The sequence below is a fragment of the Lactuca sativa genome, chromosome 4, assembly GCF_002870075.4.
Source record: "Lactuca sativa cultivar Salinas chromosome 4, Lsat_Salinas_v11, whole genome shotgun sequence".
In the NCBI taxonomy this organism is placed as follows: Eukaryota; Viridiplantae; Streptophyta; class Magnoliopsida; order Asterales; family Asteraceae; genus Lactuca; species Lactuca sativa.
In genome coordinates, this window is record NC_056626.2 from 50,381,020 (window position 1) to 50,404,465 (window position 23,446).

The 23,446-nt window shown below is 36.7% G+C and overlaps 3 protein-coding genes across 3 annotated transcripts; 1 reads left to right on the forward strand and 2 right to left on the reverse strand.

The window, feature by feature from the left end:
* Positions 1 to 1,083: 1,083 nt before the first annotated feature.
* On the forward strand, positions 1,084 to 5,907 carry LOC111901173 (telomerase reverse transcriptase). The gene is made up of 11 exons (XM_023897082.3): positions 1,084 to 1,507; positions 1,775 to 1,852; positions 2,004 to 2,069; positions 2,229 to 2,388; positions 2,481 to 2,791; positions 2,876 to 3,002; positions 3,109 to 3,244; positions 3,326 to 4,400; positions 4,474 to 4,964; positions 5,054 to 5,326; positions 5,419 to 5,907. Exons 1-11 carry the CDS (start codon positions 1,184 to 1,186, stop codon positions 5,696 to 5,698), a joined length of 3,321 nt encoding a protein of 1,106 aa, XP_023752850.1. The 5' UTR covers positions 1,084 to 1,183; the 3' UTR covers positions 5,699 to 5,907.
* LOC111901276 (uncharacterized) lies at positions 5,833 to 6,890 on the reverse strand. Its single transcript, XM_023897165.3, has 3 exons — positions 6,646 to 6,890; positions 6,266 to 6,493; positions 5,833 to 6,179 (listed from the first exon to the last, which is right to left on the reverse strand). The coding sequence occupies exons 1-3, from the start codon at positions 6,703 to 6,705 to the stop codon at positions 6,015 to 6,017; spliced, it is 453 nt and encodes a 150-aa protein (XP_023752933.1). The 5' UTR covers positions 6,706 to 6,890; the 3' UTR covers positions 5,833 to 6,014.
* A 15,367-nt stretch (positions 6,891 to 22,257) lies between these two features.
* On the reverse strand, positions 22,258 to 23,397 carry LOC111901468 (chaperonin-like RbcX protein 2, chloroplastic). The gene is made up of 5 exons (XM_023897355.3): positions 23,187 to 23,397; positions 23,017 to 23,108; positions 22,853 to 22,910; positions 22,704 to 22,769; positions 22,258 to 22,618 (listed from the first exon to the last, which is right to left on the reverse strand). Exons 1-5 carry the CDS (start codon positions 23,376 to 23,378, stop codon positions 22,502 to 22,504), a joined length of 525 nt encoding a protein of 174 aa, XP_023753123.1. The 5' UTR covers positions 23,379 to 23,397; the 3' UTR covers positions 22,258 to 22,501.
* Between the last annotated feature and the right edge of the window lie 49 nt (positions 23,398 to 23,446).

Consider the following 23,446-nt stretch of genomic DNA (forward strand, 5'->3'; position numbering starts at 1 on the left):
AATTACATTTCTATCGTTTTTTAACGGCTACAAAAAAATGGCATCAACGAATCAAAGTAGGAAATCCTCCCTTACTCCTATCCTGCACACCCATTCCTACACCCTCGATGTTGTGTTCCAAGGTGTGGGATCCGTTCTTGCTTTTGCTTCCGGCTGCACTTCTTTCGGCCTACTACTACTAATAATAATAATAATAATAACAATAATAATAATAATAATACCGTAAAAATAAAGAGTTTTCGGAACCAAATTCATAAACTCCAGGGAACAATACATTTTTTTTAAATTTACTCTTAAAGTAATCATATTTTATCATTTAGCTTGTGTGTATTGGAGAATATTTAACTTGAGAAAATAAGACAAATTTAGTCTAATTTTATAATTATTTCAAAAAAGTTAAAAAAAACTCAAATAGCTACTAAAACTGAATTGACACTTAATTGTTGAAACTAGGGTTGGTACAATATGAAATGGCAATATGGAAATTAAGAATGATGAATCAATCTCAAATAAATAAAGAATCAATGAAATATTTCTGTTTTCATATAATCATTATATCCGATTAGATTAGGTCAAAATTAAAAATACCTATCAAATATTTCAATACCCAACATTAATGGGCTCATAAATCCATAGCTTAATGACTTCTCAATATCCAACATTAATGGACTACAATTTGGTCATAAACTTATAGCTTATTGACTGCAATTTCGTTATACTATTTAAGATTTATAAAAAATTATTCATACTTCAAATAAATAAGAATAGACATATCATATGAAATTGAGGAGCAGAAATGGTAGGTAACCAAATGCCATTTACGATTTTCTAATGCCAAAATGTGCCAAAATTCAAATTTCTTTATTTATTCGTTTGATGAATTCGCAGATATAACCGTAAACTCGTAGTCCGAATAACAAAAAGTTTAAATGAAGTATTAATCTATTTCTCTTTATATTGTTTATAAAATTAATAACGGTTATTTGTCGTGCTTATTACACACGACAAATATTTACCGGAGCCGATTTTCATTTGTTGGTCTTTCTTTATTTATGATCAATATTACTGGAGCCATTTTAATTTTGAGTTCCAATTTAAAAAACAAACAGTAACTTTTTAGTCGACCAACCCCTGACCTTCTCTCTCCCTGCATTCCAGTATTTCTAGTCTCGATGATGGTTTAATGGTCGGACGAACGGATCAAATGACGAAAAAGCCGAGAGTACCGGGGGTGCTATGGAAATTGTTCCAAAACCGTGCCCACACACTCGCCGAAACCATACTCTCCTTCATACCTCCACCGTCGTCGGCGACGGTTCAATGCCGTTGCAAGGATAGTCGCCATTGCCTCCGTTGCTGTTGCGACGGTGACCGTATGTCGTTTCTGATCAGGGAAGACGACCCATCCGACTACTCGAAGCTCCTCAATCAATGCTTTGTAGTCGTCTCGGACAATGCGCCCTCTCTTCCTCCTTTCGATCCTCATTCTCGTTGGTCCCAACTTCAGGTCTCTCTCTCTCTTATGCACACACACTCACACACAGTTCATGTACAGACGCAGCGAATGCAGTAGGGTTTTTTGTGGAAGAAAAGAGGTGCAATTTGACTTGTACGAAAATGAAAAATGGAGGAAAATCTGAGATTAAGTTTAATCCATGAAATGAAAATATATATTTCGAAAGAAAAACTTCAATTTCGTACAGGAAGTCATCACTACTCCATCTACTTCAATCAATTTGGATTTCATTACAATTGTATTGATGGCTATGTGCAGATTGTTAGAATGACCATTGAAATGATGTCATGTGAGAATGTGCTCACAAAAAATATGATATGCGCAGGCTATAACAAGGTACGCCATTGTTTGGGGCTAGCTGAACTTGTAAGCTGCACCCTTTTGTTGTCTTCATTACTTCTACTTTCTTTCTCTCTTCCAACAAAATGCGAGTTCTGCATCTACAATGCACATATACTACTGCTAATGACTTCATATCTGTTGACAGCAATTTCGCTCAAGCATCATTTTAGAAGCTCTTACATCGGCTTCATGGAGTCTACTATTACAGAGGGTATCAATATCTGATTATTTGTGAAAGGAGTAAACAAGAAATCGATTTAAAGTATAAATTGAAAAGACCGAATTGAAGATATAAGGGTTTTTCTTGTTCTCAATGTCCTTTGTCTATCTATTTATCTGGGTTAATCTTTTTACCATATACCATATGCAGATAGGAGATGGCCTCATGGTTTATCTACTGAAATATTCTTCAATATTTATCCTCATACATCGAAAGAAACACCATCAGGTAACAGGAATACCCATTAATGACATGTGCTGGAAACTCTTGAAGCAGACATCCGAATCCAAAAATCAGCAGCCTTCATTAGGTAAAACGCTTCATATGTAGCTTTTTCCCACTTTTTTTCACCTTATCTTTTATCTGTTCATCATCATCTTCTTCTTATGATTTTCTTTTTAGTCCAGAAAGTTCCAGAGAGATACCATGAAGTTGATAGTCAAGAACATTCAATGACATGTCTTGGATGTGATATCAAGAGTTCTGCAACTCCATCTACAAAGCTTCATATGAAACAATGCTCAAAGATGAGCTGTCATGGAGATTCCAATTCCATAACAGATGCTGACTGTAATGGACCCACATTCACCCAAGAAGATGAAGTTCTGACTGTGCATCAATCTAGGAAGCGGTTAAGATCATATGCTTGGCTACACAGACATAAACTTAGGAAGTTGTCATCTCAGAACGTGTGTGATTCAAACTCAGAGAAGGTAATTTCTTTTCCATTATATACAATCTCATCAATGGTGTTGTTTGTCTTATCGTCTGATACTTGCATATGATCTATCTGGCAGATGAGAATCCCATGTTCTTGTTGTTCAATTTGGAGAACACTCCAGAAAGTTCCCAGAAAAGCTCAAATTAGTAAGCAATCCATGTTATATAAACTAGAACACGCCTCATCGATTCTTCCAGGAAAACGTATCCTGTTCCATTTATACATTTTGTACAAAACTTTATAATCATTATTAAAATAATATAAATATCAAAGGGTACCTTGATTGATTGATCTTAACAAAGTTAAAAGACATAATCAATTCCCTGAAGCCAAATATTGCTGGAGCAAATGCACTCTTTAAAGAAATATTTGGATCAAGTAATGACTCTCATTCAACCCTATGCTTCCACAGCAATAACATTTGTGTTATTGGAACAACATGCTTGTGAGTGACATTAACAATTTAACATTAATTATAAATACATAAATTATATTCATTCTTTCACTTCTTTTTTAACTCTTACAGATATCACTCTCTTCATAAGCTTCTCAAGATTCTTATAAGAAAAGCCATTCGTTGCCCATGTCTAAAGTTATTAAAAAAACATATCTTTGATAAAAAAGATTTACATTGCTCAAAAGGGCAAGTGGTGTCTTTTATATGGGCAGCTTCTAGAAGCATTGTTCCCGAAGAACTACTAGGAGATTTGAGAATCCTCAGAAAAAATATTTCCAAGTTTATCAGATTAAGGATATACGAGAAGTTTTCTTTACATCAATGTATGCATAAACTCAAAACATCAAACTTCTCCTTTCTATCAAACAACCACTCTTTCTGCAACTCGAGCAACATTGACCACAAGTTTGGGGAAGTCAAACAAAGAATTTTAGGAAGATGGATATATTGGTTCTTTACAAGCTTCATAGTGTCATTAATACAAGCAAACTTTTATGTAACTGAAAGTGAGCATGGAAGACTAGATGTTTTCTTTTATGAGAAATCAATTTGGGAGAAATTGATGAAAAGCTCAGTGTCATCCTTAAAAGACAAGTGCTACAGTTTATTAGATGTGAACGATGTTAAAAAGATTCTAAGTAGTCGAAAATTTGGTTTCTCAAGGGTAAGATTTTGTCCAAAACCAAATGGAATAAGACCATTAGCCAATCTTAAATCATCATCAAGATTACCTAAAACCAATAAAAGCTTCAAAGCTGTAAACATTGTTCTTCGTGATTTGCATGCTGCACTAAAAGACATTCAACTCAAAACACCAGAAAAGTTGGGATCTTCGGTTTTCAGTTACAATGATGTCCACAGAAAGCTGCGTGGTTTCTTGACACGTGTCAAAAGTGGATTGGAGAGTTCGCATTGTGTTTATTATATGGTTGTTGCTGATGTCCAGAAAGCTTATGATTCAATTGATCAAGATAAGCTTCTTCATGTGATGAAAGATGTTATAACAGATGATCATCTTTTACATGAAACACACAATGTCACCATTTCAAAGAGAAACATTCAAATCTGTCAAAACATTAATTTGTCTAGACAGTTTCGATCTCATCTTCATTCTCCCTCATCTCATAGCATCCTTGTTGATATGGTATATTACTTTTTCAAATATAATTTATATATAATCTGAATTAAAAAAAAATTCTATGATGTTTTGATTTCAGGGAAGAAAAAGAACAGCAAGGAAAGACGAATTACTTTCTACTTTGAGACAACATGTTAAGTACAATGTGTTGCGTATAGACAAAAGTTTTTATCTCCAAAACGTTGGTATACCTCAAGGAAGTATTTTGTCTTCGTTGTTGTGCTCGTTTTACTATGGACACATGGAAAATAGTAAACTTGTTCCATTTCTTGATAAGGTTTCTGAAGGGCATTTTGGTCAGAATTTGTTGCTTAGGTTTATTGATGACTTTATTTTCGTCTCGACATCAAAGAAACAGGCTCTTGCGTTCTTATCGAGGCTTGAAAGAGGATTCTGTGAGTATAATTGTAACATGAACAAAGAAAAATTTGGTGTAAATTTTGATGGTGAGAAAATTAGGGCAGAAGAATCGACTAGGGTTTATTTTGATGAAGATGGTAATAAGTTTTTGAAGTGGAGTGGTTTGTTTATCAACTGCAAGACTCTAGAAGTTCAGGCAGACTACACCAGGTTTTATTTTGTTTTTAAAATGTTATATATATAATCATGTTATGTTGTTATATTTTTATAAACTTTTTTTTTAATGATGTTTTAATAAGGTACTTGGATGGGAATATAAGTTCAAGTCTTACAGTGAGTTGGCTAGGGAATCCAGTTTGTGATTTGAGGGAAAAACTGTGTAACTATTTGCGACCAAAATGTCATGCGATTTTCTATGATTCAAAGATCAATTCAGCTTCTGTTGTGAGATTGAATATCTATCAGTCGTTCGTGATATGCGCAATGAAGTTCCATTGCTATGTTTGTGATTTATCTAACATCTATAAGTTTGAATCGGGGTCCTATATGAACATCATCCACAACTCTTTGAGGTAATAAAAGCAATATTTCTCTTTTTTTCATGTGTTATGATTGATGATGAATTTTATACATCATACATGTGATGTGTTTATGATTTTGTTAGGTTTATGTATAAGCTTATGAAGAAACGGATGTATTCTTGTGTGGTGAATATGATTGATGATAGTTTAAGGCCGATTTTGAGAGTGAAAAGGAGGGAAATGGAATGGCTTGGATTAAGAGCTTATTTAGAGGTGTTGAAGCGAAAGCAAGGGAGGTATAAGGAGGTGTTATCTTTATTGGAGTTGAAGTTAAAGTCGCTTAATGTAGGAATAGTGTCACCTGCCTTGAAGTTTGCTGTTGACAAGTCAAACTCCTCAGTACTCTGGAAAATCAAGTATTGAATCCTTTAAACTTGAAAGCTTACTTTCAATCCTTTTTGTGCAATGTGAAGCTGTACCATATAGGAAAAGGGTTGTACATTTTTGAATCGCAAAACAATGTTTTGATACTTGAAAGGTATGGTATTAATGTGTAATGATACATGAATCATGATGATCATATTTTAAGCTCACAACCATTACATCTATATAACTCATGCAAGTTAAATACATGGATCCATAATTGAAAGAACAGACTTAATCAAAATCCTAATCATAAAGAAAAAAAAACTTCCAACTTCAAGAAAGGAGAAACAAAACAAGTGATAAAAAACTTGATTTACATTCTTTTCGATGAATTGTTGCCTGTAACACAAGATTTGACCAACTCCTTCAACCCTCGCTTTTTCTTTCTCTCTGTCGTCGTCGTCTTCTTCTTCATAGCTTCTTCTTCAACAAGTCTCCTCTTCTCCCCTTCTATCTCCTCTTCCATCTGCATACACAACTAATCATCGCAAAAACTCAGATCAATATATGCTCTAAACACGTAGTACATAGCTACTTGGATAAAGCTTGATGCATGCGTATTACCTTGGCTACACGCTCTTCCACATAAAGTAGCCTCTCGATGAGTGTGCCTTTGACTCCTGTCTCCACTATCACGTCGTCAATCGGACGACAGTGCTTCTCTAAGCTCCTGGGAGAGAAATCAATGGATGATATTTGACCTTCGCTAGTCAGTGTGCCACTCGATGGTGTCGATGCACAAGAACTCTTCGGTGTTCTGTTTCCCCCTCGTATCTCTTCCAATTGCCTCACCTGTATGTCCACAATTTCAAATCAATCGCCAAATTTTTAACAATAAAATATTACCAAGTGATCATCGATCATACACGATTAATCCAGAATATGATAATTAGTTATATAAACTGGTTAATTAGATACAAAACCAGATTATACTGGAAACTCACAATGGTATCGAGACGATCAAGCCTGGAAAGCATGGGTTCTTCGACTGTACCTACCGCCATTGTTTAAAGCCTGAAACACAACTTTGTGCGAAAACTGCTCTTACTTTGTTTTTTTTCCCGGGAATAAAAGCTTAAAAGACTTCAGGGTTTCCCTCTTTAATCTTTATTGATGCATTGGGAAGAATGAAGATGATTTTATATATGCGTTTCATTTATGCAACTGAAGATCGACGTGTGGCCGGAGATCGGCAGGTGGCGAACTGGGTTTGAAGCCACGTTGCATGATTACGTGTCGTAGATAAGATTGTTATCGCGGACATGCATATATGGGACTTTGTTGGGAGTATTTTCTTTGTAGGTCCCTTTAGTTTCAACCTATCGCAAAATATCAAAATATATTATTTATTATCCAATATATAATTTTTTTTTTGAATAGTCGGATATATTAAAAAGAAAATCTAGCAAACAATTAGAGGTATAGTAAGAACAAGTGGTGACAGCTACAATGGAGTTATATCATCAATTTAACCAACTAACAGGAGATATTTGTTTCAAGGAAAGAAAGGATTACTTTGAAGTTCATATGATAAAGTGGGGTGGGATTTAGGCTCACTTGAATGGAGTTTGTGGTTGTATCACGAATCCTTGATCATATATTTGGCGAATTTAAAGGTTCAAATTGTGGAGGGTCTTCAATTTCATACTTAATTTTGGGGTGGTGATTACAATTTGTATCACATGTTATGATTTTGATCAACCTATTAAAATTAAATTTATGTTTGTGTATCATTGTTACTACACGGATTTTGATCCTTTTTTTTTTTCATCATATGCTACGAGGGTTCGTTACGTAAAATATTGAACGATCACGTTTGTATCATAGTATATCATAAACTTTAGGGGTTTAAAAAATCATTTGCATTTGCATGCATGATTCGTGATTGGTAGACATAGGATTTAAACGACTAGTGGAGGCCGAGGGGGTCATAGGTCATAACCTTCTTTGCTCTTCAAAAGTTTGTTGAAAATTTTGTTCGTACTTAAGAAGTGTAGTTATTATTAATATTGAGATAATCTGAGTTTTATTTACTCATCAAGACAGGAGATGTCGGTATAGAATATTGAGAAAATCAATCACACGAATCCCCTTTTGAATTTTATACTTCATTGTGTATATCATTTTGTCGCGGGGGAGCTTAGTAAATTTTTATCCATTCAAGATCATTCTCATGACCATTTGAAGGCTTTATAATCATGTTTTTGATTATAAATTGGGGGAGAATTTGGTATGGCCATTCGAAATTGGATTTGTGACTTTTCAAAGTTGAAGATTTTTGATAAAGCTTGTGGTAGAATTATGAAGGTAGCTTTTACAGTGGAAATTCTTCATCGAGCTCTACTAAAGCTTTTATAGAGAAGTATCCTTTACAGCGGAAGTTTTTCATCGAGTTCTGCTAAGGACTTGTTATATCTCCGACTTCTTGGATTTTCTCGATCAAGTGGAGTTACGAATCTTAAAGTTTGGGTTGTTACATGATATTTTTTGATGGCTTATATCATTAGCTTATTTGAAGATCATTGTGACTTGGAGGGGGAGCTCTTCAAAGACAAGAAGTGATTCAATTTCTTTGTTCTGAAATGGGTTTTTATGGCGGGTTTGGTTTTCATGAAGATTCTTTGGGATTACATTCGAAAATGAAGTTTAAAGACATTACTTCAGTGCTTGATTTATATATCCTAGAGCCCGTGTTTGAAGACTATTGAAGAATCAAGATTCGTGGATTGCTTCATATATTCCTCGTTGCAAATCTTTTTATTTGCTAGATGCTTGTTTTGGAAGTTAAAGCGTTGTCATCCATTCCATACTTTGAGGGGGAGATTGTAGGGTTTCAAAGCACTCCATGGATGATGGCAATGGGCCCTTTTGATGAATTCTAGGTTAAAAGCCCAAGACTTGTATTTTCCCTATAAATAGTCATGTATTATTCATTATTAGGGTTAATAGAGTGAGGCAAAATTTTGCCGCCACGTGAGGTTTCTTATGTAGTGTTAGATTCTTTAGTCTATGCTAAAAGTGTAATTTATTCCTCTTGTTATGAATAAATCGAGTGATCATTCGACATAATCTTCATATTTGTGTTTGTTCTTATTTTCCGCATCTTGTTCATCAAATCTCAATTAGGGTTTTAATCCCAACATAAACCCTTTTGGAATTAGGGTTTTCCGAAATTAGGGTTTTCTTAACCCTTGGTTTCGAAAATTTGGAAAGGGTTTAACCCTTTCCCTTGTCTTTCAAGTTTTGAAATTAGGGTTTCGTTAGCCCTCCAGATTTTCAAAACACGACAATGATTGAAATCATTGCCTAGCTTCCTCCCCAAGATTTGCCATTTTCGAAAATTAGGGTTTTGGTAGGGGTTCTTATTTTTTGTAATTATCTCCTTATTTGATTAACTAGATAATTATAAAATTTGATTTGTCCCTCCCATTTTTTTTTTTGAAAATTAGGGGAGTGGATTAGGTTAAATTATCTTGATTAATTTAATTGGCTAATCCCATTTTAATTAAGATAATTATTGAATAATGTGTTTTAATTTTTAAATTTAAATTAAAGATTTTAATTTTCGAAATTTAATAATTAAACATGAAATGTTTAAAATATACCTTATACTATATGTAAAGTTAAATGTTTAATATTTACTATATGTATAAGACAAGTCAGTCGAACCGCTAGTAAGCCTCATTCACGAAGTTGATATATCCCATAAGGAAACTGCCTATAAAATGGTAGTTTAATGTGTGTCCACTCTCACCCACAACTTCCCTGATCTCAGACCCACATATCCACCACATACGCTAGATAACCTGCACATTCGTGCTGAATGTACTGCCGAGCCCTGGTAGCCAAAAAAATCCCTGATCCCAATCTGGTGCCCTCTCCGCAAACAATTAGTTCTCCCTCACTTGGGGTTCGAACCACCACCCGTTGACCCTCGCAGTCAATCATGGCACCAAAGTGATTGAGCCAATCCATACCCACGATCACACACACATCCCCCATGGGAGTCGGAATCAAGTCGATCAGAACAGATACCACGAAGATTTCTAACACGCAACCCCAATAGACTGCAGAAGCGGAGATTCCATGTTTGTTGGCGATAGAGACTCGCAACAGACACTCTAGCTCTACCACTGGCAACCCGAACTCCCTACTAAATGTCTGAGAAACAAACGACCGACTCACCCCCGAGTCAAATAATACCAAGGTAGGTAAGGAGTTCACTAAAAATGTACCTAATCACAGGCACAACATATAAGCATAAAAAAGATATAATCAGTAAGATAAGGGATAGAAACATACCAGCAACCACGTCTGGTGCTACCTTGGCCTCCTCTGTTGCGAGCTGAAAGGCGCGTACCTGAGCCCTCGGGGGGTCCGCTCTACCCTGCCTCCCATCGGTAATCCTCAGTGTAGCTGGCATCGGAGCCTGTGTTGGTCTTGTCGCGAGCTATGGACAATTGGTCTTCACGTAACCAACCTGTTGACAGTGGTAGAAGATCCTCATATCCTAAATCGAGGCTGTCTGGTGATAATCTCTCGCAAAATTCCCCTCCTTTCCGCATTTACGGCACCCGCTACCAGATCTACAAACCCCTGAGTGACCCTTCTCGCACTTGCTACAAGTGCGGCTTTGTTATCCCCCTGACCTGGAATCAGCGGTCTTAGACCGCTTTGGCGCCGACTGTGACTATGTCAGGGCCTGCCGCTGCTCCCTCAACTGCAACTGAATCTTCAACTCACGCCGCCTAGCGGCCTCCTGTAACTCCAGAAGCGTATCACAACGTTGAGTTGCCACGAACTGTCGAATTTCCGTCTTGAGCATGCTCAGATAACGTGTCATCTGAGCCTTCTCTATAGCAAACTCTGGGAAAAACATCGCCCTTTCTGTGAACATACGGGTGATCTTCGTCACCGTCTCACCGTCCTGTCTCAAATCTAGAAACTCCTGAGCTAATCGCTCCTGCTCGACTCGTGGAATATAGCGAGCGTGGAACATATCCCAGAAATGCTCCCGAGTAATTGCAGCTCTCTGATCATCAGAATATGATCCAATCATCAATCTCCACCAGTCCTTTTCCCCAGACCTCAACAGGTTCAGGACACATCTGACCTTCTGGTCAGTAGGACATGAACACGTGAAGAAACACCCCTCTACGTCAGATAACCATCTGATGGCTTTGATGGGGTCCTGAGTCCCATCAAAAGTAGGAGGCTTCTTGTTGTCAAAGTCCCGATACTGAAAATCCCGACTGGCTCCTAACCTGCCGCTGATACAACCGTTGTAGCTCCTGCGACAGCGGCCTTAGTGAGGGTTGTGTAACGTTCATTGAATTACTCCATCATAGCGGTCTTGATAGACCCAAACATCTCCGATATCTGAGCTCGGAACATCGCAACAACCTCATCATGAAGGATCTCCCGGATCCTGGCGTCCATCTCGTTTGGACTCATATGACCGGTAGTCTCGGGCACTGGTGGTGCCTCCTGTCCACCGTCTCCTGATCCTGATCCGGATCCAGTCACAAATCGTCGAGTAACCACCATGCAGAAAAATATACTAGAAATATATCATATATTCCATATAACAATCTGGGAACCAACCCCCAACGAAACCCTAGGGGTCGTGACTTCCTTGCTACGTATATGGGTCCTATGCTTTCAGTATTATGGGCCCATACTAACTTTCACACCTACCCATATTTGTCTCAAATATCATCACAACGTCCTAAAACTATACGTAAGCATGGCATGCACTCAATCCTCACTCCTAGAGGAAGGCTAAATATCTCATAACTGGCGGACTCATCCCAAACAATTCATCCATGAAACTTCCACCAACCCTACAACACTAGCGTATGCTAGCCATACGTAATACTAGACCCTATAGACATTTGAATACTTGGTCCTACTATAAGCCCACAACCAAACAAGGAACAAGAAATAAAGCTAATTAAACCAAATATTCTCAGCCTATAAGATCTTAATTATGTACAACCTATGATGCATACACTGAGCAACTACAATAATGATGTCAATTTCATATAAGGAAAACCCTAGGCTACAAGGCATCATATAATAAGACAATTCTATCATGCAATTCGTGAAGATCCCTAGCCTAGTACTAGCATGCTGTTCTAACGTATCACAAAATCAAATAATTTGTAAGGTATTTTGGGGTCTATCCGCGAGCTCCGGCTGATCGTACACTTGCATCCTCTAGTATTTTGAAAACGATTTGAAAAAAATCATTTTTAAAATCTTGCCCTTAGTTTGAGACTTGAGACACACGGGTGTTTCCTCAAATTCACTCAAACCAAGGCTCTGATACCAACTTGTAAGACCCATAAAATTCAAGCCAATTTAAAACTTTTTAAAACATTTAAAACCATTAAGTTATTACAGTTTGTTTTCAAAATAGTTTAAACATCAGAGTATCCCCAGAATCAAATCATGAAAAATATAAGGAGGTGCACGATCACGCCTTCGCCTTCTCGCGATCATCGGAAGTACCTGAAACATAATCAACAACTGTAAGCCCGAAGCTTAGTGAGTTCCCCCAAAATACCAATGACATAAATATATAATCATATCATATAAACAAACACAGTATGCATAATGAGCCATCAGTCTGACTGGACCGCCTCATAGGCCATCAATCTATCTAGACCGCTCTCCGAGCCTTCGGCACGTCTGGACCGCCTCTCAGGTCCGTCAGCCTATTCGGACTGCTTGTCGGGCATTCGGCCTGACTATATGCCCTCCCGGGTCTGCATTCTATCCGATCCGCCTTGGGTATCTTGGCCTACAACACAAAGTAGGACCTGCCTCAACCCAATCCCCCAAACCAACAAACATGTGCACATATGTAACATCCCAAAATTCAAGGCCAAAAAAATTTGTTTTTAGTTTAACAATTCATAAACCAACAGTATAAAAACATCTGTAATAATATCCCATATCAAAACCAATGTGTCAATAACCAAAGCAAGTTATTGTAAAATAATATCAGAGTGTAATATCAAAGATCTCATATGCGGAAATCGTAGTGTGATGCGTTGCGATCGAGCCGACTCATTTCCTTTGAAAGCGAAGTACCTGAAACCAAAACTGAAAACCGTAAGAACTAAGCTTAGTGAGTTCCCCCATCATACCATATATCATATAAACACATAATGCCTAGCATATCTGGGTGCTGGCCTCCCTTTGGCATCTTTCAACCGGTAACTGCCTAGCATATCTGGGTGTTGGCCTCCCCTTCAGTATCTTTCAACTGGTGACTGCCTAGCATATATGGGTGTTTGCCTCCCCTTCGGTATCTTTCAACCGCTATCTTCCTAGCATATTTGGGTGCTAGCCTCCCATTCGGTATCTTTCAACTGGTAACTGGGGACTATTTCAACCCTACCACTACCACATAATAACATAAACATATAAATCATATATTGCCTAGCATATCTAGGTGCTGGCCTCCCTTTCGGTATCTTTCAACCAGTAACCGGTGACTATTTCGCCCCCTACCACTACCACATAATAACATAGCATACTAACACATAAAGCATAATAGATAGTGGCAAACCAGACAATCATCTCAAACATAATCACCTACTGGTGGGCCGGTATTGGTGCCTTAGACCCACCTCTACTGGAAGGTAACTCACCTCGCACTGTTGAAGTCCCGTAGACAAAACTCTACCTGCTGGATGACAGGTTCTCGAATGTCAATCATTAAAATAACACCCAATCAGTAATTGGGTTACAATATATATATCCATAAGTCCATGCTTGGGGTAAAAAGGCTACTTTACCCCCAGCTTAGCTGTAACGCCTGTGTTTCTGGGCTTGTCATTAATGTTTATATAATAGTCTAGGTTAACCTTTATAACCCGTTTTGAAATAATAGAAGTGTATTATTTGAGTATTATGTGTTTTGTGCTTAATTGCTTAATTATGTGATTTGATTAATTAAGAATAAAAATAAGCGTCAAAATTTAAGTGTGAAATAAACTTGATATCATTGGATAATGTTGTAGTAGTTGAAATGAGATTTCCGAATATATATAGAACGCCCAAATCTGACTTCGTATGAGGAAGTTATGATTTTCTGAATTTTCGACTTAGCGGTATGCAGCCCGAACACTCGATTTGAGATCGAGCGGTTTTTAGCCGAAACAATCTAAACGAGAATCGAATATCTCGTTGTTAGTAGCGAAACGATGAAAAGTTAGGCGAGAACGAACGTCAAACGAAGAAGTTATGAATTTATAATGAAGTTTTCTGTCCCGGCCTTCTAAAAATAAATAATAAAAATAAAGTCAAAATTAGCCGACAGAGTCTAAACGAAAGTTGTAGAGCATAGTCTCATCTACGCGTGGATATAAAGAACTTCGAAAACGGAGTTTGTATGAAGAAGATATGAATTTCCGAAGTTTATTAAATATTTAATATTTAAATTTAATTCCAAATCTTGGTATTATCCGAAGAGGAGTCATCGGACTCATCCGAAGTACGCCCAGCGTACTGCTGTACGCCCAGTGTACAGCGAAGCATGACGTCCCTCGCACTCGAGTTCTTCGGATACGTAAGCAATGACGAATTCGGACGCGTACGCCCCGCGTACTGCTGTACGCCCAGCGTACTGCAAGGCTCCAGCCTCCTATAAATAGGATGCGAGGCTGTCGAGTTCTTTTGCTCTTTTTCTCTTCTCTCTCTCCCGTTTTGCATCGTTTAGCGTGTCGTTTAAGCCCCGAAGCCCCGGTAATATTCCCAAGCCCCGAAGCAAGATCCGAAGCCCCGAGAATCCCGAAGAGCGTTATTCCCGAGCCGAAGCTCTGCCCACGAGAAGTTTGATTTTTGTGGAGGTCTTCCAGATCTACGGAGAATACTACTTCTGCAAGCCGTAGTGCTGCTCGATCATCTTTTGATCAGGTGAGTGTGTAGTTAGTTTCTTCTAACGCATAATTATGAAGTATTCTTTACGAAATACGTGTTATGTGTATAATTTTGTTGTTATGTGTGTGAATGTATATTCATTCTCTTCTATCTCATAGATCTGATTTATTTTCTATGAAATACGTGTTATGTGGGTGTGCCTCATCTGTTATGTTGAATATGTATTGAATGAAAATGCTATACATGTTTTAAACTATGTATAAAAATATATATTTTTATCTACTAATATGTTGGGTAGAACATGGGTAGATAGTTGATGTGTGATAAACAGATGAGAGGCCTTGATGTTGTTGTTGTTGATCTAGTTATTCAGCAGAGTATGGATAACGACCACAGACTTTTTCTAGATAGTCCAGTGGAACGCTAGCAGGTTCATAACCTGTAGCTGTTGTGAACAATGTGTTCACCGGTGTACTCTATCCCCCTCATGGTTTCCTTTAGGATATCTATTGTTGAGGAAACCCCTTAGCAGTAATGTTCGTCTCGATGAAAATCCTAGATTAGGTCCCTTGAGATAGATGTTGTTTTAGGGACGTAAAGTGAGGATAACGGGAATGGGTAATCGGGATATTGTTGGTTGGTGAAATTAAATATAATTATTTATTGTTGGTTGAAAACCCTATATGCTCACCAGGCTCCCAAGCCTGACCCACTCAGTTTTATTTGTAGTACAGGAAGTGGCGCAAGGGAATAAGATGGATGAATCATCGAGTTGTTTTGTTTACAAGTCTGTATATGTTTATATTTGTTGAATGACTTGTAATGTTATCGTTTATGCTTTATGGTCTGTATCGGAACATGACATCCCGAGTTTTGATTATATAATGAAAATGCATCTCTTGATGAAATGCTTTGATAAATATTATTTTATCATATTTTGTTTTGGGAACAAATTCCGCAACTCTTTTAAATCAAAAGGATTTACTCTGAAATTATTTTAAAAGCATAAATGAAACCGGTCTTTTCTGGCCGAGATTTTGAGGATGTCACATTAGCTTGACTCAAGCCTAAGGTTCAATCCAAAGGCCCAAAAGTCAACTATGAGTCAAAGCCTAACATATGGCCCAATTTTCCAAATTAGGCCTAAACCTCTACATGGTCTTCCATAAGGCCCAACCATTTAGTCCAGTCCAAACATTTGGCATTTCTAATGGCCCAATATCTCATAATCATAAAGGCCCATCTATGGCCCGATTTTCCAAATTAGGCCCAAACCCCCCACATGGGCCTTACCCTAAAGCCCATCCATATATTCTTAATCCATATGATAGTTCTTGAATGGACCATCAATAGTCCAATCACCAAAGCCTAATAGAAAGGCGCAACTTAAGGCCCAAGTAAGATTAGGGTTTCACATAAAATGACAATTAGGGTTAAGTGTTTCTTACTTAGCCCATTAAGGACTTAATCCATTAAGTCCATCAATCTACTAGGTCAATCATATGGTGTGATCGGCTTAATACCTACTCCCAATCCGGTCATCCAAAAATGCGGGTCCCGATAACCCATAATGCATATAATCTAAAATTAGGGTTTTCTAACCCTAATTAGGGTTTCCAATCCAATCATAACCCAATAGGCCTTAAACCTAAGTCCTTAGATCCATTCGGGTTTCACTAGGCCCACTAGGGTTTCATAAGTCGAGCACCACCCACTACCACCTCGGGTAGTGGTGGTCAACGGCGGCTCACGGTGGTGGTTATGGTTCTAGTCCATTTTTGTCTAAGCATCCCAAACGAAATCTAAACACAAACAAAATCACACCGCCACCCAATACGGCGGCTGGTGGCGGCAGGAGGCGGCAACCACCACCTCATGGTGGTGGTTATGAGTTTTCTTTTTATTATTCTAGCACCGATTACAACATTACAATGCAAAATCCCAAATAACACACACACACTAATACAAACACACACACCACCATCCTTGTGGTGGCCGGCGGTGGCACATAGTGGCAGCCACTACCTTACGGTGGTAGCGGTGGACTTTTCTCGGTTTTCCGGCCGACAAACCCATACAAAACACCTACTCACAGCAGAAACACACACACACGTTTTTTCATGCAAAGTGGACCCAGCTACCCACCTGGTGGCGTTTGGCGACGGCAGCATCAACACAAGCGGCAACAGTGGCGGTTGACGACGGTGGTCAAGATTAGAACATATCACCTGCGGAAGGAGGAGAATTATGGAACTGTGAGCGACGGAAACAACGGAAGAAGGTGTATGCTCAGTCTTTGTTGATGGTAGAAAAAGGAGAAGTCAACGTTGCTGGCAGTCGCGACGTCCGACGGTGGTTTCCGTCTTCACTGAAGTGATACAACGACCACAGTTCTCTCGTCGTTCTCAAACCATGCGTTCGCGTTCATAGTTCTGACTCCGGTCTCCGGCGTCTCTCTCTCTCTCTCTTTCTCTCTCTCTCTCGACTTTTCACGATGTCCGGTGGTGTTTCAATGGCGATTCGGTGCAGCTTCACTCCTATTTCTTGTCGATCTTCGATGTTGCCGGTGACAAGGGCTGCTCGATGGTGCTAGATGGTCGGAGAACAAACGAGGTGAATGGTGGCGGCGGCTGGAAGAGGGAGACATAAGGGTGGCAGATGGTGAGGGGCTCCCAGGGTTAGGGTTTGGGTTATGAGGGTAACGGTTATATACTCTCGTCTCCCATATCAAACATTTGTCATAATGACGCTTCCAGTCCCTCCTTCTCTTTCTTCTTTCAAACTAAGTCCTTAATTTTGCCCTTTCTACCCTGACTTCGGAAATCCCTTTCAAGTCCAATTTGTAATTTACTCAACAACCCCCAGATATAAAAATCCTTTCATAATAAGCCCAATAGTTACCAAACAACCCCCCCTCTACCAATTATTTTTCAAATGAACTCCAAAATTTACTATTTAGCCCCTCTCTTCTAAGAATATTTTAAAAAAATCTTGAATCTACACTTTAACCCCCGAATAATCCAAATTATAATATTTGGCTCCCAAAAACCAACACCTCACTAAAATTATGGATTTTAGCGCTACTATTCATATTAATTTTATCTATTTATTTATTTAATAAACGGGGTGTTACAACATACATATAAACAAATAGTCATACAGATCTAACAGATCATTAATCATGACAACCATCCTATAACCAGGATACCGATCTAACCGATCACTAACATAGCAACCATCCTATAACCAGGATACTGATCTAACCGATATCTAACATAGCAACCATCCTATAACTAGGATACTGATCTTACGGATCACTAACATAGCAACCATCATATAACCAGTATACAAATCATAAAGCATATCGTGGTATAAACCCGGATACAAATCCAAAAAGGGCCGACATTGGTGCCTTCGACCCTGTTAGTATAGTGAGGGCAACTCACCTCTCAAGTAGCTCGGAATCATAGTATCAATCTCCTCCAAATACAGCTCCAACACCAATGCCTATATCAACCAATGATCCAATTCCATAAGTTCCCGAATTACCTAAATACCCCCAAAAGTCAACTGGTCAACCCTTGGTCAAAGTCAAAGTCGACAGTCAAAGTCAACAGTCCATGTTGACTCGACTTGTCGAGTGTAACTAGCAACTCGTCAAGTTTCTTAAGAACTCAGAAGTCACCTAAAACCCTAATTGCCTCACTGAGTTTCCAACCAACTCATCGAGTCCATGCGTGTCCAGATGTCAGGGAAAACCCTAACTGGCTCGTCGAATCCTCTTAGTAACTTGCCGAGTTCATGCAGAATCAAATACAGGAAACCCTCATCCGACTCGATGAGTCGGCTAAGCGACTCTTTGAGTTCATACAGATGTTTTTAAGCCACCCCAAAGCTCCATGTTGCAGATCCAACCTCCTATGACATGGTTTCCACCTAAAGTTGCAAACTTTACATGCATATATGGTCCTAAATGCCAAAACTAGACTAAGGGAAACGTTAACTCAAAGGGAAAGGTCCATGCTGTCCAAATCTCATAACTGTATAGCTATAGGGACCAAGGGAAGTCCAGATCTGAAGTTACAACTTTAGATCTTGTCCCAATACTCGAAATGACTCCCAAATGTGCTAAAGATGGCCCTAAACCCAAACATAAAGAGATTTAGCTAGGGATAAACCAAGGTAACGACTTGTTACCTTTAAAATGATGCCAAGACGAAGTAGAGTCAGATCCACAAGCTCCTTTTTTCTCCAAGCTTCTTATACTTCACACAAAGCACCAAAGTCACTCTTTAAGCCTCACAATCACTCAAGAACAAGGTCAATAGCGATTAGGGTTTCTCTTAGCTGTCAATGGGGTGGTAAAGGACTGGAAGAAGGGACTTAAGGTCCTTTAAATAGGGTGCAAACCCTAAAAAAATAGGGTTTCATCTCCCGGCTCCTACTCGTCGAGTCTAGGTCCTCTGACTCGTCGAGTATATCCAATGATCCACGCGGGCTAATCCGCTTCTATGCGACGAGTTTGGGGCAACCAACTCGTCGAGTAGGTCCATTAATATGTATATAATGCTTGTAAACTTGTACTTGAGAGTCGGGGTGTTACACACACAAAGTAACAAATAAAAAATTGACCTTATTATTAGAAATCAAGTTATTGAAGATTTGGAATAAATCACAAAATTCGAAACTCCCCGTTATCCAATAAAACACTAAAATGCCTAATAATAAACCAAAATCACCAACACGATTAGTTACAAACGCCTTTTGACAAGCCTTTGCTGCAACAGGTCGTGTGAACCAAAATCCTATTAATAGATACGAACACATTCCAACTAATTCCCGAAAAATATAAATTTGTATCAAATTTGAACTAGTAACTAATCCCAACATGGAAGTACTTAAAAAACTCATATAAGCAAAAAATCTCAAATATCCGTGGTTATGAGACATATAATTATCAATATAAATACGAACCATTATTCCAATAGTAGTAATTAATATTAACATAATAGAAGTAAACGGGTCGATCAAGTATCCAAATTCTAAAGAAAAATCATTATTGATAATCCAAGACCATACATATTAATAGATATAATCGCTATTTATTTGTTGAATAGATAGATTAATGGAAAAAAATCATGACTATACTTAACAATAAAACACTTTGAAAAAACCACAAACGACGGACTTTTTGTTGTCGTCTGAAAAAGAAGAAGTGCCAACCCTATTAACATAGGAATCGGAAGTGGAAGGAAATGTATTATCCACACATATTTATATGTATGTTCCATAAAAAAAACTTTTTTATTCTTAATTAATTGTTTCTGATTCACCGGATCTTACCTCGTTCGAAAAAAGCCAATAAAAAAAATCAAGATATGCACTACCTTATTTAATAATTTTAAATTAGTATTTATTCTGAGCCTTTTCAGAATCGTTCAAATCAAATATTCAAAACAAGAAGTTACAATTGGTCAAATGAGATGATCAAGTTAGACATAAAAATGAATTGGGATCTTTTGGCTCAACTTTATCCCACTTTTGCCAATATAATGAATTGGGATATGGATGAAATATAATGAATTTATCTTGAATCGGAATCTTTTGGCTCAACTTTATCCCAGGTTTGCCGCGGGAGCAACCTCATTTTTCACCTTGAATTGGTTAAAATATACGAAATTTCTTACTTTTCGTGGAGGATTAGACCCAGTAACTAGAGGTCTATGGCTAACTGATAAACCACACCACCATTTAGCTACTGCAATTCTTTTTCTGATAGCGGATCACATGTATAGGACCAACTGGGGCATTGGTCATGGTCTAAAAGATATTTTAGAAGCTCATAAAGGTCCCTTTACGGACTAAAGATCCCTTTACGGACTAAACCTGGATCAGTTTTAGAAGGAAAAAGAACCCCTCCAAATGGTAAACTGTATAACCTTTGTATTAGGTGTGATATTATTAATACTAATAATTTACAATTCCGTGAAACTTTTTAAAATTTTAGCTATTGTTCATAGCTTTTCTACCATGTTTTTGTATGTAAAGGAGATTTAGATTATGTTTGGCGTGCTATGTGTTAGCTGAAAATGTAACTGATAGCTGAAAATTTAGTTATTAAATTAAAAGCTAACTGATAAAAATTGATATTTCGTAAAACTAGCTAAAAATATAAAATGACATTTAAAAGAAGATGTTTAGAAAATTAAGGCAGGGGTTTATTTAGAAATTTTAAAAAATCTCCTAAAAAACTAGTATAAGTAGCTTTTTAAAAAGCTAATTTATAAACTACATTTTGGCTTGCTAAGCATAACAAATTAAAAGAAAATCGAAAAATAAATTAGCATAACAAATTAAAAAAGATCGAAAAATAAATTAGCTTATTATATAGTATGGTGTCCCAAATATAGTCTTTGACCCTTTATCAGTGAGGTCAATGAGTTCATTCCTATTATTTTTACGCAAAGAATGCAAGTCGAGGCTGCCTGCTCATATCGACCAAGTCTGCCTCATCCAACTTTCCTTTTTAATAATTTTGATTTGTTACAAACTCAATCCAAGTACATTTTTTCACAATTTTTTCCTTTATCTTTTTGCATATTTGTATTTATATGTTTTCTAAAACTTTAATTTAGTTTTTTATAAAGTTACGTTTTCTACAATTTTTTATTAAGATGATATTTTATTAAAAAAAATTTCACACAGTTATTTTTTACAACTTTTTTATATATTCGTTTTGGTTTATGTTTATTTAAGATTCTTCCGTTTTTATAAATTAGTTTTTTTTTTAATATTTGTTTTTATACATGTAGGGTTGTAAAGTAAACATGTAGAAATTGCTTTTTTTTTTTTTTACATATTTCACAGACCAGAAATATAATCTAATATAATTGGTAAATTATGTCTAATCAATTGCATATTACATAAATAATAAATTTTCCGCATAATCACAAAGAGCTACCTCTAGTTTAACATAAAACATTAGGGGTGTTCGTTTGGATGGATCGGTTTGATCCGATCCAATCAAGTAATTCCAAATTGATTTCGGTTTTCAAAATATGGATCCGAATTGTCCAAACTAAATTCAAATCCGATCGGATCCGATCCAATTACAACGGTTTTTATAATTCAGTTTTCAAAAACCAAAACATTTTAAAACGACATATAATTATAATATTATCCAACTTTACATAAGAAGCAAAAACAAATAATTTATTTGTGATTTGAAATTTATAAACAACTAATAAGAAGATATATTATAGTTAAATATTTTATAGATACAAAACTTTTTAGAGAAATGCATGTTAATGTTATTTTTATCGGGTGAAACATTTTGAACATATTTGAAAAAATAAATTACAAAATTAATAAATAATTATAGATATATATTTTAAATAGATATATAATAAATGTTTATTCGGTTTTTTTGGATTATTCGGTTCTTATTTTATAAACCAAAACCAATCCGAAATCCAAAATAATAATTCGATTTTGTTGAAAACCAATCCAAAAATCCGAATATCCGAACCACATAGTCCAATCCAAATTGTCCAATTGGATAATTCGGTTTTATCCGAATAGTGAACAGTCCTATAAAACATATTGTTTCCATATAATGACAGCAACAAAATGTTAACCTCCATCAATTTAATACCAACTAAATCTTCAGAAACGAAACTCCTAATTTCATAGAATCATCTATTTACATGTATAAAAGATGGAAATTTAAGACTTCAAGCGATAAACTGTAAGTATTTATTTAGAAGTCAAAGCTCGAATTAAAATTGACCCAGATATATTCTCTTCTTAAACTACAAAATATTTCCTTATCAAATTTTCATCAATTATTTACAATTTCTACAAACTCAATTATAATTTATTTATTTTTTTCTAATTTGAGACAGACCTCTAGTCGGTAGTTTTTTCATCAGCAGCAGGCCAAACAATTGTTTCCAAGAGTCTTTCCCTCATCAACTCCAAGTTTTCATCCGAAATTTCTTTGTATATTTCGCCATGATCGCATTGCTACATACATCACCATGTAAATTGTAATAATATAATATATTATTATCCTTTTCTCCAATAAGCAATTAAAAAACAATTATATTACCTTAATCCATTTTCCATATAGGTGAAGACGCGTTATCATTACTCTTTCAGCCAGATCTTGATATTCCTAAAAAATAGAAAATTAATATCAACTTTTTACTTCCCACATGTTTAATATTCATCTCAAACTTGAAATTTTTAGAAAATTACTTTTGCAAGAATCCGAAGAAATCGTTTTCCATCTGCAGGGTCATTTTCAGCAATGAAACTGCAAATCAACAACTTGAAATTAATCAAATAAAACTTGAAGAGATTTTCAGGAACAAAACATAACATATGATCATAGAAGAAGAAGAAGAAGAAGAAACACTTGCTTGTGTAGCCAGATATATTGAGGAGGATTCATCTCATACAGTTGATAAAGAACAGTTCTAACAGCTTTTGCTGTGAAACAATTCCTTAATTCCTGCATCCAAATAACCATATTCTTTCCTCAACAAACTCCATTAATGTGTTTGTGTGTGAAAAAAGAAAAAAGAAGTACCAGTTTCACGTCATTGAAGACCTCTTCATACTGCCCACCAAGTTCATTAACGATTGTTTTCCTAATCTTTTTTGCATTCTTGTGTTTTCTCATACCCACTTGGTTTTTCTTCATTTTCAGACTACATTTAGACTCTAAAAACAATCCAAAACATGGGCATGATTTTGCATTTGCAGACATAGCCATAATCATGGTGTTTCAACGCTTCAAAGCTATATTATGAATAACAATTCTGATTTATATATACATAAAGAAGATAA

Excerpts from the sequence above, each read along its gene's own strand:
- LOC111901173 (XM_023897082.3), top strand. The coding sequence starts at position 1,184 with ATGGTCGGACGAACGGATCAAATGACGAAAAAGCCGAGAGTACCGGGG. Across the intron at positions 1,853-2,003 it reads TATGCGCAGGCTATAACAAG|CAATTTCGCTCAAGCATCAT; the intron begins GTACGCCATTGT and ends ATCTGTTGACAG. Across the intron at positions 2,070-2,228 it reads GGAGTCTACTATTACAGAGG|ATAGGAGATGGCCTCATGGT; the intron begins GTATCAATATCT and ends TACCATATGCAG.
- LOC111901276 (XM_023897165.3), bottom strand. The coding sequence starts at position 6,705 with ATGGCGGTAGGTACAGTCGAAGAACCCATGCTTTCCAGGCTTGATCGT. Across the intron at positions 6,494-6,645 it reads TTGATCGTCTCGATACCATT|GTGAGGCAATTGGAAGAGAT; the intron begins GTGAGTTTCCAG and ends GTGGACATACAG. Across the intron at positions 6,180-6,265 it reads TGGAAGAGCGTGTAGCCAAG|TTGTGTATGCAGATGGAAGA; the intron begins GTAATACGCATG and ends TGCGATGATTAG.
- LOC111901468 (XM_023897355.3), bottom strand. The coding sequence starts at position 23,378 with ATGATTATGGCTATGTCTGCAAATGCAAAATCATGCCCATGTTTTGGA. Across the intron at positions 23,109-23,186 it reads TCTTCAATGACGTGAAACTG|GAATTAAGGAATTGTTTCAC; the intron begins GTACTTCTTTTT and ends ATTTGGATGCAG. Across the intron at positions 22,911-23,016 it reads CAATATATCTGGCTACACAA|TTTCATTGCTGAAAATGACC; the intron begins GCAAGTGTTTCT and ends GTTGATTTGCAG.